Raw genomic sequence first — 19471 nt, forward strand, 5'->3', positions numbered from 1 at the left:
AAATAAGAAAACTATACCAAGTGGGGTATCATGTGATAGGACTTTACCTGTACATTCTGAAACAGATTTTTATTTATTTTTATGAATAATAGCTTTTGGTTTATCGTGCAAAATGTCGGAAAAAATATCTGAGTACGGCACCCTCAGTGCACGAGTCTGATAAATAATCAGCTAGTAACAGAAATGATATAAAATGGTATAGTAATATTATAAAACCACAATTCGCTAAGGAGCCAGCTTGATTGTATCTAGATAATATTATTATTTTGAAAACAAATACAATATTGGGTATGTTTTTAAAATAATTGTTTTTATTGTTTGATTTTGCAACACAATCTACAGAAGATGACCTACCTAAGGGGATGTAGAAGGTAGATATCTAATGTAGATTCTACATTCTTTTACTTCCCGCAAGTGGAAGTAGAATGTAGAAGATAAACTACGGAACCCTAAAAATTGCTCTACATGAACTATACCGACAGCCGAATACCGTCTAAAAAATGCTGAAACCTGACTACACGATACATTGTTTCCAATAATAGAGACGTTTAGAGAACGTGGGAGCAGAACAAAGAATACGATGATTTGCATAATGCTGTCTACCTTTCAGCCAGCCAACAAGGCTCTGGGCTTGCGCCAAACCATGCCGAAACTCTTTGCTAATGTTTACTTTACGGAGGAACAATAAGTACCTATTTGCTACTAGTAAGAATTCGGCCTGTGAATATTTTGAATAGTTGAATAGTTCTAAGCTTAATTTTACACCCAGCATTTTTCATTTTTTAACTAACCAACTTAAAAAAATTGGAGGAAGTTCTCAGTTCGACGCATATTTTTCTACTTCACTTAATTTTTTTTGCTGCTTGGACTCTGCCTTGTACATTTCAAGTTAACAAATGTAGGATTAGAGTGTGCAAATATGTAGCTTTAGGGCTTTTTTTCTAGCTAGGGTCAGACTTAAAACCGTAAGAACATGCGTCACATTCTGATAGTGCTCAGGCTGTTGGAGTTTTTATTTTCATTGCTATCTTCAGCCTAAGCACAATCAGTGTGACAACGCTTTCTTGCGGCTGTTTCAAAACTTCAGTGATTCTTAAAATAATTTTCTACGTTATTTTTTAGTTAAAACTTGCTAGAATGTTTTGTTCTCAGATACCAGCCCCCTAGGTAAAGTGAATTCCCATTAACGGATTTTACCGCGTTTCGGGCCTGGATATCCAGGCGATCTGCGAGGTTTTGGTTTTACTATCGGTTATTTGTTTTATTTTATTTTGAAACTATGAACGATGTTTAGATAGGTACGAGTGACGAATTAAATGGAATTTGAAATTGAAACTGGTTTAAACTGCCGAAGTATGTCTCAACGTGTTTTGACTATAAAACGATATAAAAGAGAAAAACCGTTATCGTTGAATAAAAACATAATATCGGAAGGCAATATCGCATATTGATCATTTTACTGCGAATAAATAAAGTCAAAGTGAGGTTTTATAGCGCAATAGGAAATTGTTACGGCCATTACTTACTCGTTCCCAGCCTCTTCGTATTGGAGTGGATGAGTTATGCTTAAAGAAGTCGTCCTACTACTTTGCAAAGTCTGAAAAGATAACCTAGGTACTTTTCATTACGAGACGAGTAAATTAAAATTTACCTAAATCGTCCGTGACGTCCAAAGATTGGTTTTACGTTTGGCGAATCTGAGTACCTATATCTACCACTCTTTCAATTTCATCAACTACTAGGTAGGTAATATACCTACTATCCTTATTCTGTGCTACTAGATTATGCTCGGGACTTTGAACTTAAGTCTCTTGTGGCTTAAATGTATAAATAATATTATATTATACCTAATACTAAAGAAAGACAGCAAAATTAATGGATTTTAAATATTGTATTGTGAATTTGAACGACGAAATGTCAATATCAATAATTTCACATCACGACGACGTATCGAGTAGAAAGATTTTTTCAAAGTGTGTCTATCCCACGAGAGCGTAATAATAAAATAAAACTCCATAAATCATGAAGCTAGAAATCGGCTTAGCTTCCTACGAAAGTTTGATGTAATTGAAAGTTATATTCTTGAACTTTCCAAATACCAAACCTTTCAAAATAAAAAAGTCGTTGATGTACCTAGGAAGTATCTAATAATTCCTTTTTGAAAAAACCGGCTAAGTGCGAATCAGACTCGCGCAATGAGGGTTCCCTCCTCGGGTATCTTTTCCAACATTTTGCACAAAAATATTATGCATAAAAATAAATAAAAATCTGTTTTAGAATGTACAGGTAAAGCCCTTTCATAATATTATGATACCCCATTTGGTATAGTTATCTTACTTTGAAAATTGAAACACATTTTAGTTTTATTTTAATGATGTAACCACAAATTCACGGTTTTCACATTTATTCCTGTACTTGTGCTATAAGACCTACCTACCTGCCAAATTTCATGATTCTAGGTCAACGGGAAGTACCCCATAGGTTTTCTTGACAGACACGACGACGGACGGACTGACGGACGGTCGGACGGACGGACAGACAGACAGACAGAGAACAAAGTGATCCTATAAGGGTTCCGTTTTTCCTTTTGAAGTACAGAACCCTAAAAAGTGTTTCAATTTGCAATTTTGAAATAGTTGCTTATCGGATATGGATCAGGAGGTTATAAGGTTTTACATTTGAATACACTACCTGATTTGAAAAAAAATTCAGTAGAAATTCAGTTTAGAAATTTTAGAAGAGATCCGATATAAATACGACACAATTCACCAAATGGGAACGCATTCATACCGGTTGATCTCTCTTCGAGGTAGTATAATATTACAACAACCGTAAAATATTTCAAGAGAGAGTTTCCCTTCACATGCATATCTATCTACTGGAAAAGATAGCTTGTAATACCTTTCACCACCTACCTGCGTCTGAAATCAAGCTATAAAAATGGTAAAATTACCTTTTTTGACTTTAAAGAATGAAACGCGTAAGGCCACAGCGGAGAATTTAAATAAATGCCAACCAATAGTAATAGTTAGATTTTGAATGAATAAAAATAATTGTATTATATTTATGTGTCAATTGTACCTCAGTGCCCCGGGTTTAAAAAAAGTTTCAAATTAGTATCGGGAGGCACGTGAAGTCAACATACCTATTTACATGCTACTACCACTACTACTTAGCAAAATTAGTATTTCACACTTACTACTTACTACTAACCACTTACTACTAAATTAGTATCAAGATTCGAGAGGCACGTCAACGTAGGTACAGGTAAATTCTAATAGAAATAGATCATTTCCAGTAGAAGACTTAAGGTTTCGTAACCTCGACCGAACTCGTTGAAAATAGGCGAAGCGGCCAATCCAGGCTGTTACTGCATGAATGTTACCATATCGCACGAACAAGCGCAGATTGGGCCACGAGACGCTCCCTCGTAAACCCGACTTGTTACATTTCTCAGAAAATAAACACAATTTATGAAAACTCTACTGCGTAAATGACCTATTCCTACCTCTATATTTTCTATTGCATATATAGAAATAAATAAATCTGAAATGTACATCTGTGATTTCGGAAAAAAAGCTTTTTATTAAGCTTATAGAAATTAGAAATAACAGCCATAATATAACGTCGCTAGTTTGTAGAAAGGGCGAATAAGCCTATTTCTTATTCGCCTTATTCTATATATACGAGTAGAATTCGAAAATATTCGCCTTTGTACAAACCAGCGGCGATAATTTATTTTGTCTGTCACATTGTACGAATAAAATCTTCAAAACTGGTAAACCACTTTTGACTTGATTAACAAGTAGTGTGACCCGTAGGTCAAACTCAAACTTAATAATATTATGCATACTACCTATTTATAAATGCGAAAGTGTGTCGGTTTGCTAGTTTTTCACGGCCGATGAAATTCGGTGCAGAGATGGCTTGCATCCTGCGGAAGGGAAAGGCTTTCGGCCTCGGAAAATCAAAGAGTTTCCACGGAATTTCAAAAAACCAAAAGTTATACCGATGAAGTTGTGGGCATCATCTAGTTAGCTTATAATTACTATGCATAGTGTAGATATTGTTATTCGTAGGTTTGAACAGTTATTATTTATTTGGACTATTAAAGCTAAATTAACTTTCAGTTGCGTTATTGATCAATCATAATATTATGAACTAAACATTCATCGAATTCCCTTTGCGAGTTCATTAATCTGAATTCAAGCTGTTTGATTTAAATTAACGGTTAACTGTATTAATTCCTCTGGTAGATAATAAATATTTATTATGTATGTATGTCTATTGTACGCATCGTAACGCGTAAACAGGTCAGGGAGTGCAGACAGATCTCTGTCAGGCAAACTTCGACGGAAAAAATGAATTTAGCGGGCTAATACAATAGCTCGACGGGTTGCAATTGGAATGCTAAAGAAGCAATGGGTTGGGCACACAGTTTGAAAAACCGATAGATGTTGAAGTTTCAAGGTCATAGAATGGCAACCTCCAAAAAAGCAGCGTTGGAAGTCTCGAAGGACAGACGACATCAAAATGATAATGAACACAATACTTATTATATTTATGACGAATATCACCACAGGTCGGTATTTTAATTTAGGGTTCCGTTCCTCAAAATGAAAAAAGGAACCTTCTTCATTTTATATTTTAGTTCAGGCCGGAAACTTTTAGACCTTACTACGTACGTACATGAATGATAAATGATGAAGTCTTGGGCTTAAGTTGGTTCCTATATAAAAGCCATACTAAAACTCATTTAGGACTGTAAAGTTGATCTATGGTATAATGGTGTATAAAATAGTAGGTACTAAGTTTTTTATCATAACTAATCACTTTACCACAAATGGTTAATTAAGTAAAAACTTACCTTCCCAATAGTTCCCTACCTAGTCAGTTGCGTATCTTTATGTCCTGGCTTACAACAGCAATTTCGTTTTTTGATCTCGTAAGCTGAAATTCTTACTAAGTTGCTTCAACAACTATGTAGCATAAGAGACATGAAGACCCCAAAACAATAAAAGTTACCGTGGACTAGAATAACAAAGTTAAAAGTGACATACTCGTAGGTATTAATACCCAGTCGTACTTGATATTAAAAATACCTACTATAATATGTTTTTTTAAGTAACATTTTGTTGGTGAATTTTGTAATGCGAGTATTTGTACAGCTATCCTGTTAGAGTTGACAGCATTCCAGTGAGATATGTATGTACCACTCATACGTGTATGATTTCAGGCATTAAGTATATCTTAATAATATTATTTATCAGTTCATAACATAATTCATGTTTGGCCTGATTGGCGAGGACAAATCTAAGCAGAGCTGCCACGATTAGTAGAATTTCAATGGTGGCAGCATTGCGAGTCATTGCTTTGCTAAACGAGTGGTAAAGGCGCTACTCGCTGTGGCGGATTCTGTGGCGTGTTCTAATTGAAACCAGCGATTGTCAGATGATCATTATTTATTGAAAATACTAGCATAATATATACACAAAAATTATTTACAAAATAAACTACACTAACAAGTAAATCTTAAAACTAACCAACTCGGTGAGCCGGAATATGCGCAAGCGCACGGCGTCGTGTAGGCTGATATAAAATGTGCCTAGTATAAAGTGCACGACTTGTGCGGCGCGCGCTCCTACTAATAAATTCTGTTGTTGCATTCGAGCTGGTAAGAAGCCTTCATGGAGTAAAAATAAGTAGGTGTAGGAGGTTTCAGCAAAATAAGTTTGTTGTTATTAAAATGGATTGCTGCAAAATAATGCTTTGTAGGGTTCCGTACCTCAAAAGGAAGAACGGAAATCTTATAGGATCACTTTGTTGTCTGTCTGTCTGTCTGTATGTCTGTCTGTATGTCTGTCTGTCTGTCTATCAGTCAGTCAGTCAGTCTGTCTGTCAGTCAGTAAGTCAGTCAGTAAGTCAGTCAGTCAGTCAGTCAGACAGTCAGTTCAAACAATAGTTGTGTTCGATTTCTTTGGTGCTGAACACTAAGATGTTTCTGTAAGTTAATAATTGTGGCGCACTAACGAGTATAAGTGCGCCACAATTATTTTTGCCGCGCACTTATTACTCATTAAAGAAAACACCACTTTTGGGTTAAAGGCGAACCAAGTCGTCCTTTTCGAATAGATGGGATGAAAAGGAAATGTAAGATAGGGCAACGTTGGCACCTTGGATGAATATATCTCTATGGTTGGCACAGATGTCTGACGTGCCCGAATATTGCGCTGCTATCAAATCTGTCAGCCATTCTAGGCGTCAGCCATTAATAAACTGTCCAATTAGTGATATATGCACAATGCACATCACAAGCAACTCCCAATACGAGTATATCCTAAGGACTGTATTCTACGAAATTATTAACCTCCAACCCAAAAAGAGGGGTGTTATAAGTTTGAGGTGAGTATCTGTGTATCTGTCTGTGGCATCGTAGCTCCTAAACTAATGAACCGATTTTAATTTAGTTTTTTTTTTGTTTGAAAGGTGGCTTGATCGAGAGTGTTCTTAGCTATAATCCAAGAAAATCGGTTCAGCAGTTTGAAAGTTATCAGCTCTTTTCTAGTTACTGTAACCTTCATTTGTCGGGGGTGTTATAAATTTTTAGTTTACACTTGTTTTCAGAGTAATCTAGCTAACATCCGAGGAAGACATGTACCTAGAATAATTACATATTATATAGTATGTAAGTTTGTAAGTACTTATTCGTCTTCTGAGCGCAAATCATGATGTAGGTACAACTTTTTCGTATTTCAAAAATTTGCTTATTAAATTAAGCATTAAAAATATTGAAGCGGATTTTTTGTAGCTAAAAATTAAAATGTCAAAGTTTTGTTATGTATTTTCCAAAAAAAAAAGAAGATTTTTTGAAGTAAAGTAGGTACAATTATTAATTATTTGCACATCTCATTCTTATTATATTTTTAAAAAATGTTTATAAAAATAAAATAACAGAAGTAGCAAACGATAAAATATCTGTTCGCTGTTGCTATTATTATACTAAACAACAACACTAACTAAAATAAGATAAAATAATAATTATTATTAATTGGTTTTTATTCTTCTTGTTTGTGAAATTCATCAAGGCGTAGAAACATACCTATCATTTCATTAAAAACTAGTAACACTAGCGAAGAACTTTTAACTTGCGTTAAGCATGTACCTACTCGTAGTTACATCAGAATTAGTCCCAAAGGGAATGAAGACACTGAAAATTTCAGTCATAAAAATACTTCTCCGCTATCAAAGTAATTGGTTCGATAAGACAGGGGAAAAGTTTCTATTAGACAAGGGACCGGGCGTATGAGTAACGCGGAATCTAGGGAAATGAAAAAAGGGAAACGGGTTTACTCAGCCTTTATTTGCAAATAATAGACGTCTGCGTTACTCCTTGTCTCGGAAAAGGTAAAAAAAGAAACTGAAAGCCCTTAAGTATTAGTAGACAGCTTTGATACGAATTGATTTGTTTATTTAACGCATTATTTATTTTAACGAACAAGCATTCCAAAATAGAATTCAGCTTCTAATATTGATTTTTCTCGTTACCTACTTAGTGAATATTAAAATGCGTGCAATTTCATAATACCATATGAAGGAATCAGTGCGTCCTACCTGTGATGGCTTATGGAGCAGAAACGTGGACACTGACAGTTGGCCTCGTCCAGAAACTAAAGGTCGCTCAGCGCGCTATGAAGCGAGCTATGTTGGGTATTACTCTCAGGGATAAAATCCGGAACGAAGAAATTCGCAGAAGAACAAAAGCGACCGACATAGCTCAAAGGATTAGCAAGCTGAAGTGGCAATGGGCAGGTCATGTCTGTCGCAGAACCGACGGCCGATGGGGCAGACGTGTTCTGGAGTGGAGACCGCGTACCGGTAAGCGCAGTGTGGGACGACCTCCTGCCCGCTGGACCGATGACCTGAAGAAGGTGGCGGGGAGCGGGTGGATGAGGAAGGCGGAGGACCGTGTTTGGTGGCGCGCTCTTGGAAAGGCCTATGTCCAGCAGTGGACGCATACAGGCTGATGGATGGATGGATGGATATGAAGGAAATAATGTCGACGTATAAATAAACATCGCTGCGGCCGAGGCACGCGGCGAGGCACGTGGTGAGCCGCGTCGTGACGCACTGCGTGTTGCGTGCCGCCATTATATTTCGCCACCTCACTATGCAGTTGACAGACGAGACCGGGGATGAATGTGTGTGCGAATAGAGTAATCCTAATCCTAATAATATTATAAATGTGAAAGTGTGGATATTTGGATGTTTGTTGCTCAATCACGAAAAACCACTGGACGGATTTGACAGTTGGAATGGAGATAGATTATACCCTGGATTAACACATAGGCTCCTTGTTATCTCGGAAAATCAAAGAGTTCCCGCGGGATTTTGAAAAACGTAAATCGACACGGAATAAGTCGCGAGCATCAGCTAGTACTTAATAAGATTTTTCATTTTATCAATGTTAATGCATTCGTCACCATCATCATCAACAATACCATGGCCATCGGCTCACTACTGAAGACGGGTTACCTGTCAGAATGAGAAGGCTTTGCCAATAGTTTTTTTTATTTAAAACTTTAAATTGGCACACGGCACAAGCTAGCTTAAAACTACTCCATCCCACACATTTCGTTTCTCAGAAAATAAGGAACGTCTGGCGGTAGTGAGATCTTGCTCTATACAAAATCTACTGTTTATGTTTTCAACAAATATCATCGCCTAAGAATACGAATAAAAAAGTCATTACAGCTGATATTTCGGACCCCACTATACACTCTCGAGTATTTCATCCTTAAACGGTTACGGCTAACCGAAATGGGTGTTTTTATAAATATCGAAGCATTTTGCAGGTTTCCTTCTCTAGTGGCATTTTGTTTTATGTGACTGCTCGTTACAGACGCCGGCCGCCCGTGAAGTTACTGCCGCGGTGGGACCTACACCCCTATTCATACCTTTTATCGCTTAGAGATTCCCAAAAAGCGTAATCGTAGCCTTTTAGCTTAGGGGTGTATTTTACGTGGAGCCGGAAATATACAGGAGCGGTCAGTGAAGCGAAAATTTAAATTTTATTAGAGAATTTGAGCTCAGGAGACAGGGACCATGGCGTCGATTTTTAATTGACTTCAAAAAAGGAAGAGGTTCTCAATTCGTCGGAATCTTTTTTTTCCCGAATGCGGCAATGCCCAAAGGACGGGTTATGATTTTAGCAGTCTATGTTTGTGTGTATGTATGTTTGTATCCAGATTCTGTGTGTTCCACCGTAGCGCCTAAACTACTGGGCCTATTTTGATGAATGAGGTGTCAATTGATTCGTCGTAAAGGTCCGGGTGACATAGGCTACATTTTGTATAAAAAATTGACCTAACGGCTGTTACATTTTAAAAAAAAGTGGGGGTCTCCAAAAAATTTTTGCTATTGTATCGATTGGGATATTAAATGAAAGAGGAAAAAAATCTGAGTTCGTAAATATAAATGTCCTACAACATTAAAATATACTAAGCGACAGAAGAACAATTTTACCATTATATTTAGCGTTTATTAAGACGATCGCAGTCGAGGCGGCAGAACGTGAGAGGGAAATTTCGATGGTGGATCCCTCTCGCAGAAGACGCAGCGGGCCCGAAGGGCAAATGACGACCTCCGGCCTCCATGAGTTGCCGACCTGCGGTTGACGGTCGTAAGGGGCGTTCGTCAACCGATACATAACCAGGTCTAGAGGTAGCGCGCCGTGTTCCGGGTGCGCTTCTGAGACGGAGCTGGTAGCAGCCAGCCTAGGGATGGGACCCGTCCGCGTGGCGGCGGGTCAAGACCTGGCGGGAGTGCGGTGAATACTACCATAGTGATACCCGCACAACCGCCAGTCCGTTGAGGAACAAACACAGGTTTTAGTGGGTGCAAGCCCCACATAACCTCTCCGTTTCCCCTGACGGAAGGGTATGCGTTAGGCATTTCCTGTGTATAAAAAAAAAGACGATCGCAGTCGGGTTTAAATAGTTTTCAACTTTATCTTGTTCAAAATACGTGCACTGCCCATTGCATGTCACCATAGCTTCGCAACCCGTGGAGCTATGTCGCTTACTCTGATTCTCCTACGAATCTCCTCAATTTTGATTTGATTACATAGAGAAACTCCAAGCGTAGCTCTCTTCGTTGGCAACTGAGTGACTCTGAGCGTTCTTATCATCTTTGAACTCATTAGGTAAGTACTAATTACTTGATTTGGTTTATCTACAACTGACCGAGGATCGTGGGTAAGCAATAGATCTTAAAATGATACCAAAGTACCCACTGTCTAAGGGTGTTGATGACTTCACTTTTTGCCGGTCATTGACCTGGGGTACTGTAATCTTGTAAGTGGGAAATCTGGGATTCTATGGAGTTATGAAACAGCCTAGCACTTGGGGTTCAATTCCCTTCAGGGACAACTCAGGGAGGCTTCGGTCATGGTTAGTTACTACCCTACCGCAAAAATACCCGAAAAGTCATGTCGCAATTTAGCATTCCCGTAGTACGATACTGATGCGTATTGAAACCGATTAGAATTAGGTTGAATAAAACTTCCATACTCTCTCCAGGCTAGCCTGCATTTATCTTAGACTGTATACTAAACTTGATCACTAAGTGAGATCGTAGTGAAGAGAAATGAAAAAAAAAAAAATTCCACGTGAGGCTTGGCTGTACCATAATATATTTCTCTAACTTTGCCAACGGACTTAAATTGGAAGGAAGCCTTTGTAATGTCATAAGTCATAACAAAAGATTCCTAGAAGTATTATGCAACCTTACTCAATCCAAGACGTACCTACTCGTGTCTGTTTGCGTATTCAAATGTTCTGTTGCCACGTTTATTTTTAAACTAGATAATAATTATTATACTCAATAAGGTTTTTTGCCTCGTGTTATATCAGCTGATACCCACGCCTTTGACCGCATGTATTTAGGTTTTTAAAATTCGCATTGGATTTTATCAAAATCCTTTCACTAAGAAAGGTTAAGTTACATAAAAAACCTACATGCAAAATTTCAAGATTCTAAATCTACCGGTGATTCTGCATTGTCTATAATTAATCTTATTTTTCTCGAATTTTTATTATTAATTTTTATCCCGGATAATCCAAGAGTTTCCGCGGGATTTTGAAAAATGTAAATCCACGCGGACGAAGTCGCGGACATCAGCAAGTATATCAGTACAAAATAAAAACAATGTGTCCGCCACGATGTATAATGATAAATGGTAAAATAAAAGCGAGCTAATAAATTTAAGGGCTTTGGTACCAGCCTAAAACGGTTACGACACCAAACATAATACTAGTATCTACCATCACAAACGGTTGAAATACACAACTTAAAACTGTTTAAAACTTTGTGATAAAAACCGGCCGAGCCTTAAATTAATGGCCCGTACTAAATTTGTTTGGAAAACTTTAAACAGATCCCATGATAACAGCAGAAGTTTTGCGGAGAAAATATACTCATTGGAGCGTACCTTTGCAAAAATTATAAGCTATAAAACGCTTCAAATATCTATTTATGTGAAGTCTTATCGTGGTGAGGAAACTGTACTACACAATAAATACATGACTTATGTTACTTCCGGAGCTCTAGCATGCTAATGCTGAAAGAATAACTAAAATCGGTGCAGTAGTTTCAGAGTTTATCGCTCACAAACAAACAAATCTTTCCTGTTTATTATATTGGTATAGATAAGAATATAAAATGTATACAGACACTAAAAGACAATATGTATGTAGTATGGAATATTATTGTGAATTGAAGAATTGAAAAGAGCAACTGCCGAGTTTCTTGCTGGTTCTTCTCGGTAGGAACGGCATTCCGAACCAGTGGTAAATTATTTGACGATTCAAAAGCACTTGTAAAAGTTTATTTGAATAAAAAATCTATTCTATTCTAATAAAAATAAACCAAATATGTACTCAAAACTATGGTAAACATAGCTTTCACCGATGTTTAGGTGAACGTATTGAATAATATATGTTTTATACAAAGGAAGGGATCTTAAGAGGGCTCTCTCCGTCACTCGTTTCATACAATCGTAGTTCCAATTTCATTGGAATATTAAGCAACCAAAGTCCATGAAATTTTGCAGACATATTCTAGAAACTAATATCTATGTCTGTGGTTTACCAGATTTCTGTTAAAATATTCGGTTTCAAAGTTACGCGGTCTTAAAAATTTTCATACAAATCTTTGAGCCCCTGTAATTTTAAAACTACATATTTTTAGAAAAATCTAAAACACCACAGACACAGATATTAGTTTCTAAAATATGTCTGCAAAATTTCATGGACTTTGGTTGCTTAATATTCAAATGAAATTGGAACTACGATTGTATGAAACGAGTGACGGAGAGAGCCCTGTTAAAAGGTTTCCGTAACGTCGTTTCAAGCGTCACCGCGTTGATATTTTGTGCGGTGAAGTAAGTATTGTGTGTTACATATCGTTTACAACCGCATCCAAGTAGGTACCTACCATCCGCAATATCCATAGTCCATACTAATAATATAAATGCGAAAGTGTGTCTGTCTGTCTGTATGTATGTCTGTCTTTCTGCTATCTTTTCGCGGACCATCCCTTTCACCGATTTTATCGGGTACAGGGAAAGCTTACGTCCCGTAGGTAAATGTTAGCTATTTTTGTTCCATAAAATCAAAGACTTCCCATGTGTTTAAAAAACCTAAATCCACGCGGATGAAGTCGCGGGCGTCATCTATTTGGTACAGAAATCATATCTATGACAGACATAGCTTGCATCCTGGTGACGGTAATAGGATATCCTTTATCCCGGAAAATCAAAGAGTCTCCTCGGGGTTTTTGAAAACCCAAATCCACGCGGACTAGTCGCGGACGTCACCTACTTCCTTTTATGAATAAAATTGAAAACTTAAACCCGACTGTGATCGTCTTAATAAACGTTGAAAATATATTAGAGTGAAATTGTTTTCTGTCGCTTGTCATATTTTAATGTTGTTGTTGTATAACTCAGAATTTTCTCCATTTTCGTTGGAAGTTTGCATGGTAATGTATATCATATATTTTTTTTAGTTGTATCATTCTCTTATTTTAGAAGTTACGGGGGGGGGGGGACACATTTTACCACTTTGGAAACTTCCAACCCCTATTTTACCCCCTTAGGGGTGGAATTTTCAAATATCCTTTCTTAGCTGACATCTCTTAACTATCAACTACTTACTTGCTAAATTATAGCTTTATTCGTACAATAGTTTTTAAGATCTCGTGTTTACAGAAAAAAAAATTATTTTGAGTTTCAGTTCTAAGTATGGGGAACCCCAAAATTTATTGTTTTTTTTTTTTTTAAATTTCGTGTGAAAATCTTAATGCGGTTCACAGAAGACATCTACTTACCAAGTTTCAACAGTATGGTCCTTATAGTTTCGGAAAAAGTGGCTGTGACATACGGACGGACAGACAGACAGATAGACAGACAGACAGACAGACATGACGAATCTATAAGGGTTCCGTTTTTTGCCATTTGGCTACGGAACTCTAAAACCGCTCCTGCAATGGATTTGATTTTCTTTGCCCGAAAATTCGATACTTCGCATGTTTTTTTTTTTCGAAAATAATGACAATATTTCCATGAATGTTTGAGAAAAATTAACAAACGACGTCCCACGTATTCATTCTATTTTTAGCCTCCAATAAGTTATGCTTATAATAAAATATCTGTGACATAATATTATTATGTTTTGTCCCTATATTTTCCTCGTTTTCTATAACTTCTAAGTTAATTCTTCTTTAATAATATTTTGTATATTTTGTAGAAATATTTTATAACAAAATAACTTTAAGTGGATTTCTTTTTGATTTAATGTTTACGGTTCCGTACCTCAAAAAGAAAAACGGAACCCTTATAGGATCACTTTGTTTTCTGTCTGTCTGTCTGTCCATCTGTCCGTCCATCCATCGTGTCTGTAATGAAAACTTATAGGGTATTACCCGTTGACCTAGAGTTGTTAAATTTGGCAGGTGGGTAGGTCTTATAGCACAAGTAACGGAATAAATCTGAAACCCGTGAATTTGTGGGTTAATCATTTAAAAAAAAGTGTTTCAATTTTCAAAGTAAGATAACTATACCAAGTGGTGTATCATACGAAGGCGCTTTATCTGTAAATTCTAAAACAGTTTTTTTTTAATGTACAATAAATAGTTTTTGACTTATCGTGCAAAATGTCGGAGCGGTCGCTTTTTTCAGCAATTGAACCTAACTTTTACCAGCTCAATATTCCTTGAAGATGCATGGTGGCGGGTAGGAAGTCCAAGCTAAAGCATCTTGAGCCTTTAAAGCTATACTAGAGAAGCTTGAGCTTCTCTTTAGATGCTACAATTGTTATAGGAGACTAAGCGCCTCGGTGTGGCTTAGACCATAGAAGTTAATTATAATGTGCCCAGTTTTGATAAGTATTGACCCTACCTCTGACCCACCCAGCTTTTCACGATTGGAATTTCCGAAAAACCTTTTCATAGGGCTTTACGTTATAAAGAAAACCCACGCACAGATTCGCAAGTTTCTACACCAGTGATTTTAGTGAAGTTATTTGTCTGTTAGTCAGTCAATTTATACTTATTAGTTTATACATTTCGGTATATATTTTTGATTATTTAAGTATAAGTGTGTCGACGGAATATTCTTTAATATTAATTCATCGCAGTTACATTATTGTTGTATCAGTCGCCCTGTTATTAAATTCCAATACACCAGATTACGATTATAAACATAGACCTACGATTTTTCGCTTCGCTCATAAAGGTTTTCCCAATAAATAATAACGTGAGGTATAAAGATCTACGATTCAAAAGAAAATCATTAGACAATTACGGCTATATTGAGTTCTACGTATTCCGTACTTCATAAAAGAGAAGGCCTATCGAAAGGGGAGGTGCTACGGCGCGCCGTTGCAACCCCATGCACCCAGTGATGCCAACTTAGCAACTTTATAGCTAGATCTAGCTATTATTTGGTGACAGACAGCCACAATTTAATGAAACTTGTAGCTAAACTTTTTAGCTACTTTTTCTAGCAACTTCCACTGCCTCATTCAAATGCAGAGGTAGAGAGGTTATTCTCTGAAATGAATTTAGTGAAAAATAAGCTAAGTTTGTTAACTCTGAACTCATTCCTCCGCAGTAGAGACTTCCTCAGGAAAAGTGGTAAATGTTGCTATAACTGTGTTTTGCCTAAAGATGTTCTGCATAAAATGGGTACTGCGGAAAAATATTCAAAACCAGCGCAAGACCCGGAACCCCAGCCATCGAAATCTTCTTATTTAATTAATTAGTTTTTAAATTATTTTTATCTTTTACTTTATTAATTTCTTATTATAAATTCTTTTGAGAATAAATTCTTTAACCACATTTTTTTTATTCAATGATGTACACCGATACTTTAGACATTTTTAACTTTAACAATGTTAGAATTAAGGAAAATAAAAATGATTCTTAGAAATTGTCATTTTATTGTCACTTACCATAATACCTACCAAGTTCGTTAACGTAGTGTTTAAATATTCTTTGCCTAAGTTTTAACATTTAGCACTATCTAGCAACTTTTTGGGGTAAAAAAAACTGGCAATCTAGCAACATTTTGAAAAATATCTAGCAACTGGGAAAGCTAGCAGTTGGCAACAGTGCATGCACCATTCTGAAACCAGTAGCTCGGTAGACGCCATACGACGAAGTGGTGTAGCCAGCTGTGGAAAATAGCGTAAAACTTTTCACGGCGCTTCGAAGAAGAAACAGATTAAAAGTTTACCGCCCTCTTAATCACTAGCTCGCGTGTGTCGAACGCTATCCGATGATGGTTAACGATGTATTTCGTTCTTTAAAATGTATTCGTCGAAGTGTTTTTTTTCGTTTTCATGTCGGATGAACTTGTCATTATTTTAATGTAGCGTTTCATGTAAATAATGTGTGTGTGCTAAGTGGTATCCGATTTAAATAATACAGTACAAAATAAGTTTTTCTGCAATGACTTGAAAACCTCAAACAAGATTTTTTCGGATTGGTTTATCATTTTGGCGCCCAATGTAGAGCTTATAAACAGTCGATATATTATATATAACTAGGTATATCTACCTAATAGAGGAAAAAATAATATTATAGTATACTTAAACTACCTATAGCTGTGAAGTGAACTGATGTGAATATGAACTTTGTTTACCAGTTGCGGATTGTTGAAATAAGCAAAATGATTGTAGCTTTATTTATATTGGATTGTTTGTTTGTAAGCAGAGTCGATGCTGCTATCCGTAAGTATATCTTAACTACATAACTATAATAATTTATATCTGTACAATATATTAAAATGGTTTAAAAACTTAAAATTTTGATAGTAGGTTTTTTATGACATCGATTTTTGGAAATTCCATCCCTAAAGGGGTAGGCTCTTTAGGGATGTAAGATTGTTTGAAAGTCAATCATTTAACAAGTTATATCCATGAAAATTGGTATGTGGGCTTTTCGTTAAAATGAAGAAATACGTGTTTCAGGGTTTTTACAAATTCTATCCCAAGGGAGTTAGATAGGGAATGAAAGTTTAAGTATGAAAGTCCATCAATTTTCAAGTTATATCTATGAAAATTTGTATTTTCTAATGAAAAAAAAAAAAGGATTTTTTTCTCTCGTCTGGCTTTACACAGATTAGCCAATGTCAGGTTTGTAGTTATTTACAAGTTAGTGTAGTTATTTATAAGTATGGACCTCGTCTGTGCCGGCGCTCGCCGACACACGCGCGGCACCCCCTTAGAGCGCTTCCCAGTCAGTTCCACAACCAAAATCACAAAAATCGGCCACTTTTAACAAATAAAAAAAAAACACTCCAAAAAGGCACCGCACGCGTGCCAGCAAACGCCAACACAGACGAAGTCCAATAAAATCCTTAGTATGATGTGATTGATGGAGTGGGATCACTGCCCTCCTGAGTGATCAGTGAGTGTAGAAAAAAAAGCAGTTCAATTTGTAAACGAAAACTCAAGAAGTAAAAATAATATTTAATTTGAACCGTGTCCCTTATTAAAAAAATTTTATTATTTAACTTCGACACGCCTGTCTCATAAAGAAAATTTAGGTTATGTAAAATGGTTTCGTGATTCCGTTGCGTTTCTAAACCGATAATAGTTTCAGTATTAACTTAGTGGTGAAAGTTCAATGTCAAAACGCATGAGAATATTGTATAATAGGATTTTTGTATTTTCATATTTTCCGGAAGAATTTGTGTTGGTGATTCTTACAGGTTTTACGAGAAGCCTTAAGAGGGCTCTCTCCGTCACTCGTTTCATACAATCGTAGTTCCAATTTCATTTGAATATTAAGCAACTAAAGTCCATGAAATTTTGCAGACATATTCTAGAAACTAATATCTATGTCTGTGGTTTTCCAGATTTCTGTTAAAATATTCGGTTTCAAAGTTACGCGGTCTTAAAAATTTTCATACAAATCTTTGAGCCCCTGTAATTTTAAAACTTCATATTTTTAGAAAAATCTAAAACACCACAGACACAGATATTAGTTTTTAGAAAATGTCTGCAAAATTTCATGGACTTTTGTTGCTTAATATTCAAATGAAATTGGAACTACGATTGTATGAAACGAGTGACGGAGAGAGCCCTGTTAAATAGGTAGGTATAATTTAAGGTAAAGAAACAAACACAACACTGAATTTAGCTTTGACGGCTGTATTAGCATAAAAGACTGCTTATGTTGTTTACAGCAGGCCTAACGTGATAAACGCAATCATCTTCATTTTCTATTCCATACTAGCTGATGCCCGCAGCTTCGCCCGCGTGGATTGGTCAGATCCCCTGCAGCATCAGGATTGAGGAGTTGGACTCCAAATTTTTTATGAAACAATGTCGCAAAGTTCCTCTATCGATTAAAAAAGAAATGACGCAAATCGGTTCAGAAATCTCGGAGATTTCGGTGTACATAGGTAGAAAAACACAACTCCCTTTTTGAAAGTCGGTTAAAAAAGTAGCCTATTTTACGCCCTGGTCAATCCTTTACTTGCCTGTGAAAGTCCCGTCAAAATCGGTTCAGCCGTTCCAAAGATTAGCCTTTTCAAACAGACAGACAGACAGACAGACAGACAGACAGACAGACAGACAAAAATTTTAAAAACGTGTGATTCAGTTATGGTATCGTTCAAATAACCATATGAGCTTAATATGAGGTAGTTATTTCGAAATTACAGACAGACACTCCAATTTTATTTATTAGTATAGATATTTCGAGAGGTCGGTCGGCCAAATAGAGGATTTGGCCGACATCTTGAAATATACCTACATTGACTCGCTCCTTCAACGGCTCTCGTGTGAATCTTATGAGGGAGAGAAAGATAAGAGATAAGAGTTACATGACAGAAAGAGAGGTGCTTATTAAAGTTTAGGACACAGCGCTGTGCGATCTGAATTCCTCTTTATTGCGTCGTAATAAGAGATACTATTGATTTCAATGTCTTTGCGGAGTGATTCTTTTATTCCTGGAAGGTACTACTAAGTACTCTGTGGTACCGGTCAAATGCAGATTCGCATTTTGCAGCAAGAATATTATAAAATCAACTAATTAAAACAATAATTGTGATGATTACTGCTTCCGTTCCTGTAATTCTGTGAGTACATTAACAACATCCGACGACGTTACGCGTCTGTGCTCTGTAATTTCGAAACAACTGGCATTGCGTGGCGACAAGTGTTGTAAAGTACTCAAAGCGAGCTGCCCAGTACAAATACCTAGTGTCATAAATGTAGGAATAATATACGCCGTGCAACAATGTTGTTTTTAGGGTTCTGTACCCAGAGGGTAAAAACGGAGCCCTACTAATATACTCTATCTGTCCGTCCGTCTGTCCATACTTTCTGTCTGTTCGCAAGTCATAGGTCACTAGCTCGTAGATTAAATAAGTTACAAAGCTGCAATTTTGGTTTTTGGTGTAGAACAATGACCCAAAACCAAATATTGAATTACCATTATTTTCCAGGGGGCTCCCATAGGTACATGAAAAAGAAGCCGATTTTTTTTTCTTACTCCAGTATGTGGGGTATCATTGTTTAGTACTCATTGAGTGTATGAAGATGTTTTTTTATTTATTTTTTATCTTAAAAATAAGAAAATGGGAGGACCGTCATAGTTGTCAATTTTAGATCATTTTTGTGACGGGGGCTATCTTAAAAAAGTAAACTAGTAACGAATATGAAATTTCGGTATATTATGTACCATGTACTGTGTAACAACGATTTATAAAGCTGTGACCAAAACAAACCAACATTTTTTGGGGTATTCTTTTAGGGTGTATTGCGATGTTCGAGTTCGGAAAAGAAATATTTCATACACTTAAATATAATGTTCATAATTATTATGTACGGAACCCTAAAAAAGGGAGGCCTGCCTCGCACATGACCGGTTCTTTATACCATTATTAGACATTGCTTATTGA

At 36.5% G+C, this 19471-nt stretch overlaps 2 protein-coding genes across 2 annotated transcripts in view; both read left to right on the forward strand.

The window, feature by feature from the left end:
• The window catches only part of LOC123867499 (UPF0389 protein CG9231), a 212597-nt gene that overhangs the window by 161106 nt on the left and 32020 nt on the right, over positions 1–19471 (forward strand). The gene's annotated exons all lie outside the window — the stretch shown is intronic.
• LOC123867492 (lachesin-like) overlaps positions 15702–19471 on the forward strand; it is a 32707-nt gene continuing 28937 nt past the window's right edge. Inside the window, exon 1 of the mRNA XM_045909539.1 lies at positions 15702–16289. Within this exon, the coding sequence (XP_045765495.1) occupies positions 16187–16289 (103 nt within the window). The 5' untranslated portion in view covers positions 15702–16186. The remainder of the gene's footprint in view (positions 16290–19471) is intronic.

This window comes from Maniola jurtina, chromosome 8 (genome assembly GCF_905333055.1).
Source record: "Maniola jurtina chromosome 8, ilManJurt1.1, whole genome shotgun sequence".
Classification (NCBI taxonomy): Eukaryota; Metazoa; Arthropoda; class Insecta; order Lepidoptera; family Nymphalidae; genus Maniola; species Maniola jurtina.